This window comes from Pseudopipra pipra, chromosome 18 (genome assembly GCF_036250125.1).
Source record: "Pseudopipra pipra isolate bDixPip1 chromosome 18, bDixPip1.hap1, whole genome shotgun sequence".
Taxonomy (NCBI): Eukaryota; Metazoa; Chordata; class Aves; order Passeriformes; family Pipridae; genus Pseudopipra; species Pseudopipra pipra.
This window is the reverse complement of record NC_087566.1, coordinates 1936761-1954847: the sequence shown is the minus strand read 5'-3', so window position 1 is coordinate 1954847 and position 18087 is coordinate 1936761. Positions and strand designations below refer to the sequence as shown.

The 18087-nt window shown below is 55.9% G+C and overlaps 1 protein-coding gene across 4 annotated transcripts in view; it reads right to left on the bottom strand.

Annotated features, from left to right (window-relative positions):
• KSR2 (kinase suppressor of ras 2) overlaps positions 1–18087 on the bottom strand; it is a 77940-nt gene that overhangs the window by 27047 nt on the left and 32806 nt on the right. For 2 of the 4 annotated variants that reach the window (XM_064674613.1, XM_064674614.1), the window contains exons 5-12: positions 16565–16632; positions 16302–16400; positions 14892–15010; positions 13334–13502; positions 10534–10575; positions 10157–10223; positions 7135–7183; positions 5990–6357 (exon numbers count right to left, since the gene is read on the bottom strand). In XM_064674613.1, coding sequence (XP_064530683.1) covers positions 5990–6357; positions 7135–7183; positions 10157–10223; positions 10534–10575; positions 13334–13502; positions 14892–15010; positions 16302–16400; positions 16565–16632 — 981 coding nt within the window. The remainder of the gene's footprint in view (positions 1–5989; positions 6358–7134; positions 7184–10156; positions 10224–10533; positions 10576–13333; positions 13503–14891; positions 15011–16301; positions 16401–16564; positions 16633–18087) is intronic. The other 2 variants (XM_064674615.1, XM_064674616.1) reach the window with 1 other exon arrangement.

Below are 18087 nucleotides of genomic sequence, written 5' to 3'. Positions count from 1 at the left end.
TTCCTCCAGGCAGCAGAGCCAAGCATCAGATACTGCCAAAATCCAGCATGGAAAGAAATGGTAAAATCAAAACAACCCCCAATATTTAGCCCACGTGGCACAAGAAAGTTATCCAGGAAAATGCAGCTGTAACATCTCGGATACTCTTCCCAGCCCTCGCTCTCACACCTTCCCTGTTAATTAGCACCAGGTAATTTGTTTCCCTGTTATTAAAGCCAGTTTGCCACAGAGAAAAAAAACCAACAAAACAACAAACTCTCATTTCATCTTTAGTGTCTCACATTAGGAGAGGGACTGGGTTTCTGTTCCCCCACTGCCAACCAGCTCCAGGGAAGGGCTTGGGAGATGCTCCCTCTCCGGCAGAAACACTCTGAGTTCCTTTGCTGAGAGGCACCTTCAACAAATTAATTCTCTTTATACAGTTCTGCCAAGGTCAAGCTTAATTCCTAATGTTCTTCCCTGTTCCCCTTGGTCTTCCTGGCACATCTCAGCAGGGACATAAATCACGGCCCTGGTGGCATCGCCAGCGCCCATCGAGGGGGCTCCTGTGAAGCTGAGGTCACTCTGGCATCACACCACGACAAGAGAGGGGCCAAAACTCAGCTGGAAACATCCGAGGGAGCAAATCCCAGGCTCTTTGAGCAGACTCCAAGTGCCACGTTTGGGCTTTTAACCAAAAACTGAGTAATCTGAGCAAAGCTGCACCGGTGTCCCCCACCCCACAAGGCAGGGGGAGCTCCAAGTGCAGGCAAACTCCAGCCCCAACCTCCTCTCCTGCCCTTCAGAGCAGAAAACCTCGCTCCCACCTTCCAAACAACATTCCCAACCCCCAGGAGCCACCGGTGATCCTGCATCCAGCGTGTTGATCCCCCCTCTTCCATCCCAGACTCGATGAGAACTTGGAGCCTTGGATCAATAAGCATTAAAATCCCCACCCCCCTTTTTTTTTTTTTCCTGGAAGGAACCCCCAGAATCCCAAACCATGGTGATTTCTGCAGTCCACCACCTTTGTGGGGAACAGAAAAGGGGTTGACTTTGTCCTTTGAAGGACCCCTGGGTGGCTGAGGCTTCACCTCTAATCCCAGGCCGGGGCCAGGAGACTCAAAGAACTGACAGGAGCTTAGCCAGGCCTGGCTTTGTCTCATTGAACACCAACAAGCCCAGGTTGTTATTTCCCTGGGAGCAGCAAACAGGGTGTTTTTTCAGTGCTTTCACTTCCACGAGCCGAGGACTTTGATGCTGTTCTGCTCCACCCGCTCGGCAGCGCTCAAAGCACCGAGGCTCCCACTCCTCTTGCTCAGGACTAATTAAGATGAATGTTAACTGTCCCCACTGCTCATTACCCCAGAGAAGATCTATTAGTGGCTCTGATGGAAGTGTTCCTGGGAGTCACCACCTCCCAGTGCTGAAAAATGCTGGATTTCTGCCTTTGCCAGTCGCGTTCAGACACAGCTCAGGAACCACGGACTGGTTTGGGTTGGAAGGGACCAGGAAGGTTGGAAGGGACCTCATCTCATCCCACCCCTTGTCATGGGCAGGGACACCTTCAGGTTGCTCCAAGCCCCGTCCAGCCTGGCCTTGGACACTTCCAGGGATCCCGGGGCAGCCACAGCTTCTCTGGGCAACCTGTGCCAGGGCCTCCCCACCCTCCCAGCCAGGAATTCCTTCCCAATATCCCATCTAACCCTCTGGCAGTGGGAAGAGAGAAGGGAAAACAACTTGAGGAGAGCAGGATGATCCAGCTCCCAGAGTGGGTGCTGGGACATGGGCAGGGTTAGGGGAGGCAGGAATCTGTGGCTTCTGCTCCCAAAATACACCCAGGAGTGGGGAGAGAGGGGTGGGATCTGACAGGCCCCTCAGAAATGCTCTGGGATCATGGAATGGTTTGAGTTGGAAGGGACTTTACAGATCATCTAGTTCCAAATCCCTTCCACTCTCCCAGGTTGCTCCAAGCCCCGTCCAACCTGGCCTTGGACACTTCCAGGGATCCAGGGGCAGCCACAGCTTCTCTGGGCAACCTGGGCCAGGGCCTCCCCACCCTCACAGCCAGGAATTCCTTCCCAATATCCCATCCCAATATTCCCTCTGGCAGTGGGAAGCCATTCCCTGTGTCCTGTCCCTCCATCCCTTGTCCCCAGTCCCTCTCCAGCTCTCCTGGAGCCCCAGGTGAGCCCCAGGCCCTGCCAGGGGCTCTCAGCTCTCCCTGGAGCCTTCCCTTCTCCACCACACCCTCAGCAATCCACTACCTCAGTTTCCCCTGCCAGCTTTTCCCCGTGGGATGGCAGTTCTGGAGGGGGAGATTTCTTTCTGCTAATCAGACAACCCTTGAATATCACCAGCAATCAGGAAGGAAAACGTAGGGATGGGAAAAAGTAAAAATAACCCCGTCTATAAATAACCCCCTTCCGGCAGCGCCGGGTGGCTCGACGTGGTGAAGCCCCTTCCAGGGACAGGCAGCTGCTCCCAGGGTGCCGGCAGGAAAGCAGAGATTTCTTTAACAGCTCCAAGAAATTGGATTTGGTGGAAAAAAACGGCCTCCAGCGACCACCTCTGGGCACCCAGAAGAAAAAAGGGGCTGCACAGCCCCCAGTCCTGCCCCGGGGAGGAGCACGGGGAGGAGTGGGTGAGGAATTCCAGACATCCTGGCTTTGTGTGGGGCAGTTGGGAATGGTTTTTCCCCCACTCCAAGCAAAGCCTTGTTTAAAGTTATCCCAATAAACCCACAGGGAGAAGTTGAGTCCCTTTGGAAAATTCCTGTTTGAAGAGCAATGCTCTGCACTGCTCGGGGTCGTCGGTCTCCCTCCTCTCCCAGTGCCACAGCCTGGACCATTCCCAGCATCCTGAATCATTCCCAGTATCCTTGACCATTCCCAATATCCTCGACCATTCCCAATATCCTCGACCATTCCCAATCCATCTCCTGCTACGTTATCCTCTCCCCAGACTCATTCCCTACGACACCCAGGCACAGCTCCCACCTGTGCCATGGCAGAAGAGTCCCCAGGGCTGTCCTGTCCCTTAGGAAACACCTGAAACGTTCATGGGACAGAAAATTCCACACGGTGAGAAGGGTTTTCCCCACAGGAGATGATCAGAGATGTCCCAGGAAGCCCCCAAAAATGTTCAACCAAGGACTGTGGGCACAAGGGCAAGGAGCATCCTTAGGTTGGACCTGAGAAGTTTTTCACAGTGAGGGTGGGGAGGCCCTGGCACAGGTTGCCCAGAGAAGCTGTGGCTGTCCCTGGGTCCCTGGAAGTGTCCAAGGCCAGGTGGGATAAACTTGGAGCAACCTGGGCTGGTGGGAGGTGTCCCTGCCTGTGGTAGGGGGTGAGACTGGAATATGCTTTAAACTCCCTTCCCACCCAAACTATTCCATAATCCTATGATCCCTGAGCTGTCACCCTGGAAAATGGGAAGGATGAGACTGAGAGCTCCAAGGTGCCTCCTGGGGAAGCACCAGCCCCATGGAAAACTTCAAAGTGGGAAAATTGCATCTGGAAATCAGGTCTGGGCTAAGGAATGCACACTGATGCAGTCCTGGGCTTCCCAAAAGTTCTCTGAGACTGAGCTGAGTCCCCTTCCAGCATCTCCATGGGCTTTCCCGCATCCTCAGTGCCAACCAGCCCTGGCCATGAGCTGATTGTGCCCCAGGAATCCCAGTGGGGCAAAACCAAACAGTTCCAGTTGCAATTGCAGAATTATCACGGTCCCAGAATCCCAGAAGGGTTTGGGTGGGAAGGGACCTTAAAGCCCATCCAGTTCCACCCCTGCCATGGGCAGGGACACCTCCCACCAGCCCAGGTTCCTCCAAATTTATCCAGCCTGGCCTTGGACACTTCCAGGGATCCAGGGGCAGCCACAGCTTCTCTGGGCAACCTGTGCCAGAACCTCCCCACCCTCCCAGGGAAGGATTCCTTCCCAAAATCCCATCTAAATCTCCTCTCCTTCACCTTAAAGCTGATGTTGCTTCAGCTTTTGAAGAATGTGGATAAAAATGGGTTGTTGGCTGTAGGCAAAGAGCAAAGTGATGCCTGGAGACGCTCCGAGCTCGGGTTGTATTTGGGGCAATTCAATCAAGTTGTACTTTGACCTTAAAAAAAAAAAGGGACCAAGTGCAGCTGGGAAGAGAAACAAGGCAAGCAGCACTTCCCAGCCCTCATATTAAGGCATCAGGCTGCTGCAGAGCACGGATTTATTTTGTCAAACTGTCACAAGTGGCACCTTTATGGTTTTTTTATAAAGAGGCATTAGGATAGAAGACACCGCGTGGCTCAAAAAGAGCAAAAAACTAACTAAATGAATATATTGGGTTTGGTATTGAATATATTGGGTTTGATATTGAATAGCACTGAAAAGCTGAGCAAACAGGGGCTGCAAAGGGATCGGGGAGCGGGCTGGAGACGCCGCGTTTTCCTCTGGGAACAGGGTGTAACACATGGCTGGGGGCTCTGACTCATCCATCAATACATGTGTTTGCACACTTTTCCCAGAGCTTTTTGGCCCGAAGCTGGTTAATAGATGGAGATCTGAAATGCTGCTGAATTTTCCCAGATGGCTAATTTTTGGTCCGGAATAAAAGGCATAATTTTCCCAGTCTCCAGCTGGGGGGGAGAGAGCCAGCCCAGCTCTGGAGTCACCCTGTCTCCTGAGGATGTAATTCCCGAGGCAAACACAGCCCATGAACCCACCAGGGCAGGGAGTGGCAGGAGGGGCCACGAATTTGGGTTGGAATCCTTTGCTGTTGCCCGAGGAGCAGAGCAAAGCCCCCCCTTGCCCCGACCCCGCAGAGCTGGGCTCGGGGTGGGCTGGGAGGTGCCACTTCCAAGGGAATGTTAGGAAAGGATGATGCAATATTTCATCACTGATGGCTGTTGGAAGCGTTGCCATCTCACTGCTCCTGGAAATGCTGTCGGGAGGAAAATTCAGCCTCACCTTGGGGAAACTTCTCCGAGAGAGAGTCACCCGTGGTGGGACGCGAAGCGGCACCGGGGTGGAAAACGTGGTGTGGGGGTGAAGGAAATAAGGGAATTCTCAGGGATAAATGTATTTCACATGACAGCAGCTGCTCCAGGAGCTGCTGCAGCCTCTCTGCCTCAAGGCCAGCTGGGATTTTGTGGTTGCCCATCCATGGAAGGAGCACAGCGGGAGGCTCCACGCTGCATTTCCCACCAGGCACGTGGGTGATGGCAGGGAATTCTTGGAGACTAAGGAAGCTCTGGAGGTGTTCCATGGTTTGGGAGACCCTCAAATCCCAGCTTGCTCCCCAGCAAGATGCAAGAAGCCTTCCAGTCTTCCAGTGCCTGAAGTGGCTCCAAGAGAGCTGGAGAGGGACTTGGGACAAGGGATGGAGGGACAGGACACAGGGAATGGCTTCCCACTGCCAGAGGGTAAGGTTGAATGGGATATGGGGAAGAAATTCTTCCCTGTGAGGATGGGGAGGCCCTGGCCCAGGTTGCCCAGAGAAGCTGTGGCTGCCCCTGGATCCCTGGAAGTGTCCAAGGCCAGGTTGGATAAACTTGGAGCAACCTGGGCTAGTGAAAGATGCCCCATGGCAGGGGGTGGCACGAGCTGAGCTTTAAGATCCCTCCCAACCCAAACCTTTCCAGGATTCTACGATTATTCCCGTCCCTGGATAAAACAAACCATTCCTGTCTCAAGCTGCACTGGCACAAGAGTGAGCCCGGACAAGAACGTGCCTGGACACACTTTGGTGGGTTTGCTCTCTGCTCCACGGCCCGGGGAGAACACCCCTCTGTGGGGGCAGGTCCCTCCACACAACACCGACGCTCCAACCACAGGAAGTTTGAGCAACAAAGTTTGAGCAACACCAAAGTTTGACCAACACCAAGGTTTGACCAACACCAAAGTTTGACCAACACCAAGGTTTGACCAACACCAAAGTTTGACCAACACCAAAGTTTGACCAGCACCAAAGTTTGACCGCTCTGGGAATCAAACCCGCTCCCAGCTGGGCACCAAGGCTCGTTACCTGGTGATGATGGCAAGGTGGGGGGGGCTCATGCAGGCTCCCATGAAGAGCACCACGTTCTCGTGCCGCGTCTGCCTGTAGGCCATCACCTCCCTCTTGAAGGCCTTCAGCTGGTCCTCGTTGTCCCTCTCGATGTCGATGAGCCGGATGGCCACCTCGCCGTGCCAGCGCCCGTGGAAGACCTGCCCGAAGCGGCCCTTCCCGATGAGCTCCCCGATCTCCAGCTGCTCGAAGGGGATGTCCCACTCCTGCAGGAAGATGCTGGTCTGGCTGGCCTTGCGCGGGAAGTTGCGGGCGGAGAGGAGCGACAGGTTCATCTCCTCGAAGTCGTCCTCGGATTCCTGCGCCTCCTCGGGGCCTTCCTCGTTCTGGGAGGGGGGGTGGGAAAGGGTGGTGAGTGTGGGGAAACTGTAGATGAGGAATAACACCCGGATCAAACCCCACTGACCCACCTGCCGCTCACTCAGCCCCAGAGGAGCCAGGCTCCCTTTGCTTCCAAAGCCAACTGCGTTCCATGTAAAGTCGGCAGAATCCCAGATTTTCGGGGAATCACACAATCCTTCAGGCTGGAAAAGCCCTCTGAGACCATCAAGGGCAACCATTCACCCAGCAGTGCCAAGGCCACCACTAAGCCGTGTCCCCAAGGTCTGTTATACCCCTCCAGGGGTGGTGACTCCACCACATCCCTGTGGTTTGCAGGAAGGCATTTATTTACCCCCGGGTTAAACATGAGGTTGGGACACATCAGAGCACTGAATTAATTCCTCTGGAAGCTGAGTTTCCTCCCACCCTGGCCCAGCTGTGCCACTGCTCCCACCCCAGAATGGCTCTGACTTTTCCCTTCATGTTTAGACTTCCTGCAGGATTTCCAACAGCCTTTAAAAGCTCCATCCTCACCCTCCCTCCCTCCCCTCCACCACGTTTTTAATGCGTCTTAAAAAGCCCCCAGTGAATGATAAACTTTGAAGGCGCCCACGGAGCCCGTGAGGGTCCCTCTGCACGGGGTGGGGACACGGATGCCTGGCCTTTAATTCAATTATCAGCAATTTCCCTGCACAGCTGCTCGACTTCTCCCCTTCCTGCAAAATGTGCCCCAAGATGGAGATCAAATAAAGCTCCATTAAGCACAGGAGCGAGCGTCTCACCTCCGAGGTGGGCTCCACTTCAATTTGAAGCAATGGGTTTCCTTCCAGGCTGTTGAAAGAATTACTGAGGTAAAAAAAAACAGGTAAAAACCACGGGGAGGTTGGGAAGGTGTGTGGGCGTGGAGGCCTGATCCCTGCCCCAGGATTCCAGGGAGCAGAGGGGAGAAGAGTCAGGTTCACTGTTGATTTGGGACAGCAGCCCCCTCCCACCCTCCATCCCTGGGTGCTCCCATGGGAGAGGGAGCAGGGATGATTAAAATGATCCATTCAGGTCGGATGTGTGACATTCCAGGGTGGGTTTGGTGATGGGGGAGCCCACACAGGTCTCCTTCCCACCTCCCAAGGGGAGGAGGCTCCATGTCCCTGTGCCCTGGGAGGTGTCACCCCTGGCCAACCCCGGGGACAGACTGACACCCTGGTGGCATTTTTAGGGGTTTCCAAGGTCAGAATTCCAAAAGCAACACTGATTTGTGGCCAGGAGAGAAGAAAACAAGTATTTTCAATTATTTTGGAGAAGTGGAAGTTTCAAAGATCCTCCCTCCAGTAAAAGCACCCAAATTTGATGAGTTTTCCAGCTCCCTGGGCCAGGAGCTGCTTTTTGCCTTCTCTGTTTACTCAGCACCTCCCACCACCAGGGTCTTGCAGCATCCAACAGTTATCAGGGAATTAGGGATGTTCTGAGTTAGGGAATCGGCTGGAGCAGCTCAGGTGCTTTCAAGCATCATATAAATATATTAATAATAATAATTATTATCCATAACATAAATAAAAACGTCCTTTCCCAGAGACAGCAGAGCACAACACTCCCCAGGCCACTCAGGCACAGTGGTCCTGTGAGTCCTATCCCATTCCATGGCCTCTAAAGAGCCAGAAATCCCAGGGGAATCCAGCTGCCTGTACAAAAGGAGCCAATCCTGATTTTTGGAGCAGCAGGAAAAGCCCAGGGCAGCTGCAGAGCATCAGGATGGACAGGTGGTTTGCAGGAGCAGCAGCTCCTCCTGCCTGATCCCCATCCAGGGCACGAATTCCTGTCTCCTGAGTATCCCGAGTATCCGGAGCGGAGGCTGCTGTTTAACTCAGCCAAGCCCGGGGGAACCTCAGTGACTGCCATGGATTGTTTTCAGTGGGAGAAGGGAGAGAGGAATCAGAGATTTCACATATTAAAAGTTATTTCCACCCCAAAATCCTGCCAGCCCTACACCTGCCACCCTGCTTTAGGCAAAAAAAAAACTTCAGGGCTTCGACTTCACCACTCTTCCAATAATTTCCCGAGGGACAGTGGCTCCATCCCTGTCCCTCCCATCCCCTCTCCCGAGGGGAGATCCCCCTGGAGTCAGATCTTTGTCTGTTAAACTCCTGCCTTGTCAAATCCTCCCAAAATGGCATTTAGCAAAAGGCTCAGCAGGTGACCCTGCAGTGGAAGGACATCAGGGAATGCTGGATTAGGACTCAACCTGCTGGGAAGAGACAGTCCTACCATGGATCAGACCCTGCCTTTCACAGCTGATTTAAGTGCAAAACTTACTGAACTTGAAAATATTGGAGGTGGGGCTGCAAGAACCGCCTTTACTAAAACTGTCTCAAAGACCCTGGTTATCTGCTCATAATTTTATTATCATTTAATTAATCACTTGGGCTTTGGCTTCGTGGGTTGAAAGCCATTTTTTTTCTAGTTTCTGTGGGTTATAAATGAACCTTCTCTCAACTCTTCTCCTTACCAAGACACAACCCAGAGCCGTGAGCTGGGTCAGGGCAGCAGCAACACCCACCCCAAAGGCCTCCCTGAGCCCCAGCGAAGCCAGGGGGGCACCCCGGGGTGCCCGGAGGACGTGGGGTTGTGATGGTTTGATATAGGCCTTCCTTGGTGTGGTAGTTTTAGTCTAGGCCTTCCTTGGTGACCAGTTTGTAACCAGGGAAGTGGCCATGTTCCCGGTATTCCCTACGATTTTTACCTAAGCCAGGGTATAAAGAAGAAGGGAAGTCTTCGCTCTCTTCCCTTCCGGTGGTTCTGAAGGTGCAGGTTCCCTGTTGTCAGTTCTCATTGTGTGGGGGAGTGAGGCCTAGTGAGGCCCAGTGAGGCCTAGTGAGGCCTACTGAGGCCTCGTGAGGCCTAGTGAGGCCTTGTAGACCTTGGGAGGCGGAGGGTGCCGGCGGTCGTTCAGTGTGATTCTGCTGTCCCAAGGAAAGTAGTAAGATATTCTTTTGCTAATTCTTTATTCTGCTAATTCCTCAGTTGTTGATTGTGCATATCTGTTTTGGGGTTTTGTCCCTTTTTGCCCCTTTTTTCCTTTTTCCCTTCCCCTTCCCCATTTCTGTGGGGGTTTCTGTGGTTATATGCACATAGTATTTTAATTGTATATATCTGTAATATATGTAAAATATTTTTGGTTTTAATATAGCTTTTGTTATTCCATGTTTTTCCTTTGGAGGGTTTTTTTTCGCTGTGGTCTGTTGGGGTTTGGCGAGAGGCCAACTACAACCGACTACACTTGGTAACCAGGTCAAAACAAGGGAAGTGGCCACGTCCCAGTGTTCAATCCTATTTTTTACGTAAGCAAGAGTATAAATAAGGAGGAGAGAGGAGGGTCTTCCCTTTTCTCTTCCATTTGACTTGCAAACAGCAGGTCCCTGTGGCCAGTCTTGCTCGTGTGGGGGTGAGGCCTAGTCAGGCCTGCGAGGCCTGGTCAGGCCTGTGAGGCCTCTTGTTTTGCCAACTCAAGAGCAGTTCTTCTTTCTCAAGGAAAGTATTAAGATTCTTTTGTTTGTTAGCTCTCCATTAGCTGTGTACATCTGCATATATCTGCTTTTCTGTTTTAGTTTTGGGGTGTTGGGGTTCTCTTTTCTTATGTGTATATAGTTCTGTAATTGCATGTATGTGTAAATATATATATATATTGCTTTAGTTCGGTTTATTTTGGGTCCTTTGGGGTTTTTTTTTCCCTTTTTCCCTTTCCTTTAATAAGAGGGGGAGGACACTTGGTGTGGTTCAGGGGCTTGGGAACGGGAAGGAGAAGCCACTCACATGGTGTTGGAGGTGACGGGGTGGAGGACGACCTGCGGGGCTCGGGTTGGAGTCTCAGGCACCACATCTGGAGAGAGGAGAGCGGAGTGAGAGGGGTCTGGGGGGCACCCAGGGCGACTAAACCCTGCTTAAAACCTCCCTTCACCCCCAGGTCAGCTTTAGTGACACCCCGACCCAGGGCTGGGGGTCACTCAGGGCCACCCAACCCCCCAGCACCTTCCCACTGCACGGCCCTGCATCCATATACTGCTGTTGGGGGGGCAAATCCCAGCCCAGCACAACCTCCCTGGCACAAATCCAGGGATTTAGGAGGGCCAGCCACACACCCACCCCTCCAGGGTAGATCCCAGCACCCCACGTTATCCAGGGAACCTCACCTGGGAAAATGAACTGCTGCTTGTACTTGTAGTAATGGGAAGCTGGAAAAGAGAGAAGGGAGGGTTAAACATCCATCTCTAGAGCTGGAGAGGCTCCAAACTACGCCCAGTCCTGCTCCATGAAGCCTCAACCCCGGGGGGGGGTGTGTGACCCCCACCTGTGTGATCCAACCTCTCCCAACCTCACCTCTCCAGAGGAAGCCACCCCTGCTGGGTGCCCAGGCCAAAAATTAAGACCTCTGGCTGGATTATAATTTGATTTTCACCCCCATCAGCTGCTCTTCTACACCCTCTGGAGAGTGTTCATGTCATCTGTGAAGTCACTGGTGGGATTTGGACACCTGGTTGCCAGGAAAAGGCCATGGGGTTTGAGTGCTGGCCCTCTGCCAGTCTTTGGGGGTCGTTTGGCATCACGGAGACACCAAGAGATGCCACCCATTTTGGCCCAATTCAGCCCTTTTTTTCCATCTTTGGAGCTGTGTCCTTCCTGGGCTCCCTATCAAGCTCCTGAACTGAAAGGAGTTGTGGGGGCTGCTGCCCAAACCAGTGTTGCAGAAGGGCTCTGGGTGGTGGGACCCTCCACTGGCTCCCCATCTCCAGTGGGCAAAATCCAAGGGCTGGTTCAGCTCCTGTGTGCAGGGGCACGAAGCAAGTCAGAGCTGCCGAGGCCTCCAGAGGTTGGCACCGGCTCAAAAACCACTTTTTCCTTAAGCTCCAAGACCCCAAGGACCAACCCTCACCTTCCCCTCTCCAGCTCTGAGACCCTGGAGCCCGACCTCAGCTCTGCAGCAGGACCTGAGCCGAGATCAAAGGAGCCTCGGAGGTAATTCCGGCAGGAAAAGGTCCCTGTGTCGCCATTTCCGAGCTCAAATCCTAATCCCCGGGATGACCATCTCGATGGGATGAACCACAGAGAACTTCATGAAAGCACAGAGAGTCCTGCTTTGTGTCGGTCCAGCTCCCATTTGGAGCAGGGAATGAAAGCAGGGAATGAAAGCAGGGAATGAAAGCAGGGAACAAGCACCCCCAGAGCTGCCAGGGTCTGATCCTGCCCCGCTCCATCCCTGCTGGCCAGGAAAACCTGCCAGGTCCCCATAAGGTGCCCATTTTGGGGGTTAATTCTGTTGTTTCTGCTTTAAACAACATGAAATAATGTCTCAAAAAGACCCTCGGGGAGGTCTCTGCTCCAGAAGTGACACATGATGGGGTCACCAAATTCAGGACCCTCTTCCCTGCCCAGGGAGGCTCCAGGGCTGGCCCAGCAGGTGGATTGGGGATGTTGATCGCTCTGATCCCCGTTATCCCACTGTGGAGACCTCAGGATGCTTCAGCTCTGGCTGGACCACCACACACTGGGGTTGTACCAGGATGAAAACCCACTCAGGAGTTCACTGGCACTGCGGATTGTCCTCCCAGAACGTGGACACTCCAGAGCTTTGCTGGCAAAATCCCGGCCTCAAGGGTTGGGGTGTTCAGAGCTTCCTCCCAGCTCCTCCCCTGTCCTCCTCAGGCCCCTCCAGCCCCCCACTCGAGTCCTGGGCACTCCAGTGAGGGAGCCTCGGGCGTGGCTGCGGCCTCTCCGGGCACACCAGGACCTGCTGCTTGCTCCTTGGGGTTTTTCCAGGCTTTGGGAAAGGTTTGTTTTGTTGTGGGATGAATTCTGCCAGTCAACTTCCTCCTCCTCTTCTCCCTCCTCCTCATCTCGAGCTCAGGGCTTGTCAGGAGGGAAGGGTGGCATCACCAGGGTGCAGCAGGACCAGCAGAGCAGGAAGATGCCACCTGGTTCCTCTGGAGGAATTCTCCTGATCCCTCTTCCTGCTGGACCAGTTCATTAACTGCTGGTTTGGGGGTGCAGGAGGGACCCCAAACTTCTGCTCCAGCAAAGAGGCCTGAGGTCACGGAGCACAGAGGGGCCACCAGCCCCAGGGCAGCTGTGGGTGCTTCAGCACCTCAGGGATGGGTCAGGGCCAGGGCTCCCCCTCCTCTCCACTCTCCAGGACTTTTTTGGGAGCGGCTGGAGAGGCAGGTGGGTGGCTGAGGACAGCTGAGCCCCTCCACACCGCCAGGAGTGATGCTGAGCCGTTCCCCTCCAGGAAGGGGCCTTCCCTGGAGCAGCACAGGGAAGATCCCCGAGGCCATCCCAAAGGTGGACAGGCTTTGAGACTCCCTCAGCCCAGGAGGAGCTATTTTTTTTTGGTCATTTAATGTTGTAACTCCTGTGTCCTGCAGCCACCAGGACCCACCTGCCCCTCCCACCACCCCTGAAGAGCCTGATCTTTGGCTGTCCCTTCTCCAGGAGCAGATGGGTCCCACGTACCCGGACAAGCCTGGATGGGACAAGGATGTCAGACACCCCCAGCATCACCTCCCCTCCACTATCACCCCACATGTGCTGCCAACAAGCTTTTTGGGGGCCCATCACCCCAAAGACACAGAGAAGTCAACCCAAGGAGCCCCTGGAGAGGGGGGAAGACCTTGATTTCCACTCGCAGTTGAATCAACGAGCCCTGGAGAACCCAAGCCTGGGAAGGATTTCGTAGCCTCAAGAGCAGCAGGTTGTGCTGGCTCCATCCTTGGGAGGTTTCCAAGACCCAACTGAACCAAACCTTGGGCTCTCACCCTTCTTCCAGCCAGAGCTTTGATGGAGACTCCTCGCCTGAATTCCCCTAAACTCATCCTTGCCCCTAAACTCATCCTTCCGCCTTTTCCCTACCCCGACACAGGCCCAGAGGGAGCAGCTCCTCCCCCTGAGGACCCCCTGGGGGCACGAGCCCCTCTGCCCAGGCGGACGTGGAGGTACCTGGCAGGTTGAACTGCTTCTGCTGGCGCGGGCACTGCGGGGAGGGGTGCAGGGGGGACGGGGGTGTCGCGCTGGGCGGCAGCGGCGGTGCCGGCGAGGAGGGCGTGGAGGACGTGGTGGAGGAGGGGTTGCTGCTGGAATCCGGCTGGTAGGGCACCGGGATGTGGTCCTGTGGGACACAGGGCGGGAGAGAAGAGAGAGGGGCCGGTGAGAGTGGTTGGTGACACCCCAAAGGTGCTCCAGGGCAGAGGACCCCAGGGACAAGAGACAGCTACATGGGTCATACAGCCATGGAATGTCCTGAGCTGGAAGGGACACCCAAGGAGCATCCAGTCCATAGACACTCCAACAATCCCACCCTGCCCCTCAGAGTGTTGTCCAAACCCTCCTGGAGCTCTGGCAGCCTTGGGGCTGTGCCCACTGCCCTGGGGAGCCTGGTCAGTGCCCAGCCACCCTCTGGGGAAAGAACCTTGACCAGTTTTGCCAGGGACCATCAAATTCCAGCCTTGTTTTATTTGTAACAATAAATTCCTCATTTACTCAAGTCTCTGGTGGTGGCAGAGGCCTCAAAACACCCCAAATTCAGCTCAGACCTGGAGACTGAGAGGCCACAATGGAGCAGGACCAGGACAGGAGGACCCAGCTGGTTTAAAAGTGCTGATTCCATTTTATTTTTAGAAGAAAGAACCCCGTGGGATGCATCCTACAACGGGAACCCCAAGGGGCGAGGGGTTTGCTGTTCAACTCGTCCTCCCTCACCACCAAGCTCACCCTCACCCTGCTCCTTGAATTAGCACCAATCCATGGGATTATTGGATTAATTGGAGCCTCCAAGCAGGTTTATAGGCAGCTCCTTCCCAGGTGCTGACATCCATAGTGGTGGATGTGCCTGGAGACACACGGGGACATCTGCAAGGTTTGATCCTGGCAGATCCTGAGGGCTGGGAGAGTCCCCGTCTGGATCCATGTCCATGGGACAAGAAGGACACGGAGGGGCTGGAGCGTGTGCAGGGAAGGGAACGGAGCTGGGAAGGGGCTGGAGCAGCAGGAGGGGCTGAGGGAGCTGGGGGGGCTCAGCCTGGAGCAAAGGAGGCTCAGGGGGGACCTTCTGGCTCTGCAACCCCCTGACAGGAGGGGGGAGCCGGGGGGGTGTCGGGCTCTGCTCCCAGGGAACAAGGGACAGGAGGAGAGGGAACGGCCTCCAGCTGTGCCAGGGGAGGCTCAGGTTGGATATTTGGGAAATTCCTTCATGGAAAGGGCTGTCCATCCCTGGCACAGCTGCCCAGGGCAGGGGTGGAGTCCCCCTCCCTGGAGGGATTTAAGATCCCTGTGGATGTGGCACTTGGGGACATGGGTCAGTGGTGGCCTTGGCAGTGCTGGGGATGGTTGGACTCGATGATCTTGGAGGCCTTTTCCAACCAGAACAATTCCATGATTCCATGAAGAGCCACCGATATTCGGGTGCGACAGGTCTGGCCCCCTCTGGCAGGGGGTGGGCACGGGGGCTGGGCACGGGGGCTGGGCACGGGGGGTGCTCAGGGCTGGGGGAGCAGCTCACCTTGTTGAGTTTGTTGGTTTTGGGCAGGGTCTGGCTGACGTGCAGGTCCGAGTACCGGGGCGGCTTCCGCAGGGGGTTGTTGATGTCGCAGGGCACCGACTCTGTCCGGACTAACCTCGCTGGATTGGGAAGGGACAGAGGGACAAAGGGGAGGGAGAGGAGGGGGAGAGAGAGGGAGAGACATCAAAGCTCTGCAGGAGCCCTCGGGATCACCCTGTGCTTGCAAACCACTCTGGAATCGCTCTCCCAAGCGATTCCTTCCCCCTGGCACCTCCAGCTCGGATCCTGCCCTGGGATGGCAGCTGGGCTTTGGGATCCCCTGCTCCCAGGCTACAGCCCAACCCCTCTGGGATGTGGGGGGCTTAAAGCCCCTCGTGGTGGGCTGTGAACTGCCCACTTCTCCCCCCACCGAGGGGCTGCAGTTTGGGGGGGCTCAGCAGCTGCCACAGCCACCCCCAGAGCCAGGGATCAGCCAGCACCGGGAGGAGGCACAATCCTCTTCCTCCCCACAGCTTTTTGGGATGAGGGGTGTGGTAGTTTGGCCAAACTACCACAAGGGGAAAGAGCTGGCTCTCAGCAGGGAGACTTGTTTTCAGGGGGGAAAGCCGGCCTGCAGGCTGGGGGGCTCAGGAACGGTTGGTGTGCAAGACAACGTGTTTAAGAGCTGGGTTTGGGGGGTTTTGTTTTGGGGGGGCAGAGCTATTTCACTGGTGCTGGGGCCACCCCAAAGCCCCGCTGCTCCTCGTGCCCACGCTCAAAGACACCGTGGGCAGCTCCAGCTCTTGCAACCTCACGTCCCACAGCCACAAACTCCCGTGTCTGCCCATCCCAGGAGCCCTGGTACAGAGGGATCTTGCCTTCCCTGCCTCCTGGTCAGGGTTTGCAGCAGCTCTCAGCGTGACAAGGGGGGGCCTTCAACCCCTTCCACCCAAATTTGCTGCAGGGAAGGGCCTGGGGAGGGGGAGGGGGGTGAAGTGGAAGCTGTAAAATTGCCCCCTCCGAGGCACAATGTCCCCACTCGTGAGGTGCCACCAACAGGATCCACTCCCCCGCCAGCAAACCAACAACATCTGTGGTGATATTTAAACACAAAGCCACAGCTTTAAGAGCTCAAAATTCGAGGCAGCAACAACTGGCAGGTGGTCACAGTCCTCTGGCCGTCAAGGGGCAGCCAAAATCTGGAAGAGAAGGGGTGGGGAAGCGGCGGCCCCAGCGGTCGTTCCTGCTGCAAAGTTCTCCCTCCTCTGCGGGTTTTAGGACGGATTTTAGAGCGGGATAAGGCAGCTCCGAAAGCACCACGAGCATCCACGTGGCCACATCCCCGTCGTGGGGGGACCCCCATGCACCGCTTTCGGGGTCCCACCGTCCGCCCTGAGCAAAAAAAAAAAGGCTAAAACCTGTTGGACTTACCCCGTGCTGTGGGGAATCTGAAAAGAAAAGGAGGCAGGGGGAGGGTGGGTGGAAGTGGTTTGCAATGCAAATCTGCCTCGCCCCGCACGGCTCGTCTCCCTACAAGCGGAAAAAACGGTGGGTAAAGTTTTCCCAGAGCGCCCGAAGCGGTTCGGGAGCCTCCCAGGGCCCGGCTCCCGAATCGCCCCGGGGGGCTGCTGGAAGTTTTTACCTGCTGGCAACGTCCCGTGGAGGCACGAGGGGGGCGGGAGAAAGGCCCTTACCTCCTCGGTGGATGATCAGCAGGTGACACGGAGGGGCCTCTTTGGTGCATTTGTTGTGGCACTTGAGCCTGGCAGGGAACAGAGAGAAAGGAGTGAGGGGCGAGGGAGACACGGAGCGTCCCGGGATGGGGAGCACGGAGGGGCAGGACAAGGGGGAGCGGCTTCCCGCTACCAGAGGGCAGGGTCAGATGGGATATGGGGAGGGAATTCCTCCCTGGGAGGGTGGGGAGGTCCTAGGATTGTCTGATTAGCAGGAAGAAATGTCCCCTTCCAAAAGTGACATCCCAGCGGGAAAAGCTGGGAGGGGAAACAGAGGGAGCGGCTTGTGAGGGTGTGAGGGAGAAGAGAAGGCTCCAGGGAGAGCTGAGAGCCCCTTGCAGGGCCTAAAGGGGCTCCAGGAGAGCTGGAGAGGGACTGGGGACAAGGGGTGGAGGGACAGGACACAGGGAATGGCTTCCCACTGCCAGAGGGCAGGGAGAGATGGGAGATTGGGAAGGAATTGTTGGCTGTGAGGGTGGGGAGGCCCTGGCACAGGTTGCCCAGAGAAGCTGTGGCTGTCCCTGGATCCCTGCAAGTGTCCAAGGACAGGTTGGACGGGGCTTGGAGCAACCTGGGCTGGTGGGAGGTGTCCCTGCCCATGGCAGGGGGTGGATCAGATGAACTCTGAGGTCCCTTCCAACCCAAACCATTCTGGGATTCTATGAATCCATGATGTGCCAGGCACAGGGAGCAGCATCAGCCCCTCTCTGCCCCCGGGAAGGTGACTGGATGGGAGGCCTTGGCCGGGCACAGCCCCTGGGTGGCACTGCCTGAGCCAACCCTGGGGAGCCCCGGGGGCCTGGGAAGCCCCACGATTCCCAGGGAGCAGCCCAGGGACAGGGAGCAGCCCAGGGTGGAGCAGCCCAGGGTGGAGCAGCCCAGGGTGGAGCAGCCCAGGGTGGAGCAGCCCAGGGTGGAGCAGCCCAGGGTGGAGCAGCCCAGGGTGGGCTGGCTGGCAGCACACGGGGGCTGCACTCCCTGGGCAAATGCATCTGTTGGGATGGAGCAGCACAGGGGCTCCCAAATGGGGGGCACTGCCCAGCTCCCCCTTTTCCTGCTGGCTGTCAAGGACCAGGCACCCACCAGCTGGAGGGTGCCCCAGATTCCCCCTCCTGCCAGTGTTGGCTGAAATAAAAGCAGCAGAGTCGTGCCCGGGGGTGAAGGTTCAGTGGGAGGTGTCCCTGCCCGTGGCAGTGGCTCAGAACTAAATGGTCATTACAGTTCCTTCCAGCCCAAACCATTCCATGATTCCATGAAACCCCCACCCTTCCAACCACCAAAATTCAGGGGCAGTGGAAGGGGAGGAAGCAGCTGCCCTGGCCCCTGATGTGTCCCTGTCATTGCGCCCTCCCCACTTGACTTTCTGAGGGCCATTTAGCCAAAATAACGAGAGCATTTACGGCTCCATGGAATATCCTGTGGAGCTTTGCCTGGTTCCTGGAGCAGGGGCAGGGATCCATGGAGGGGCTCACCCCTGGGTCATG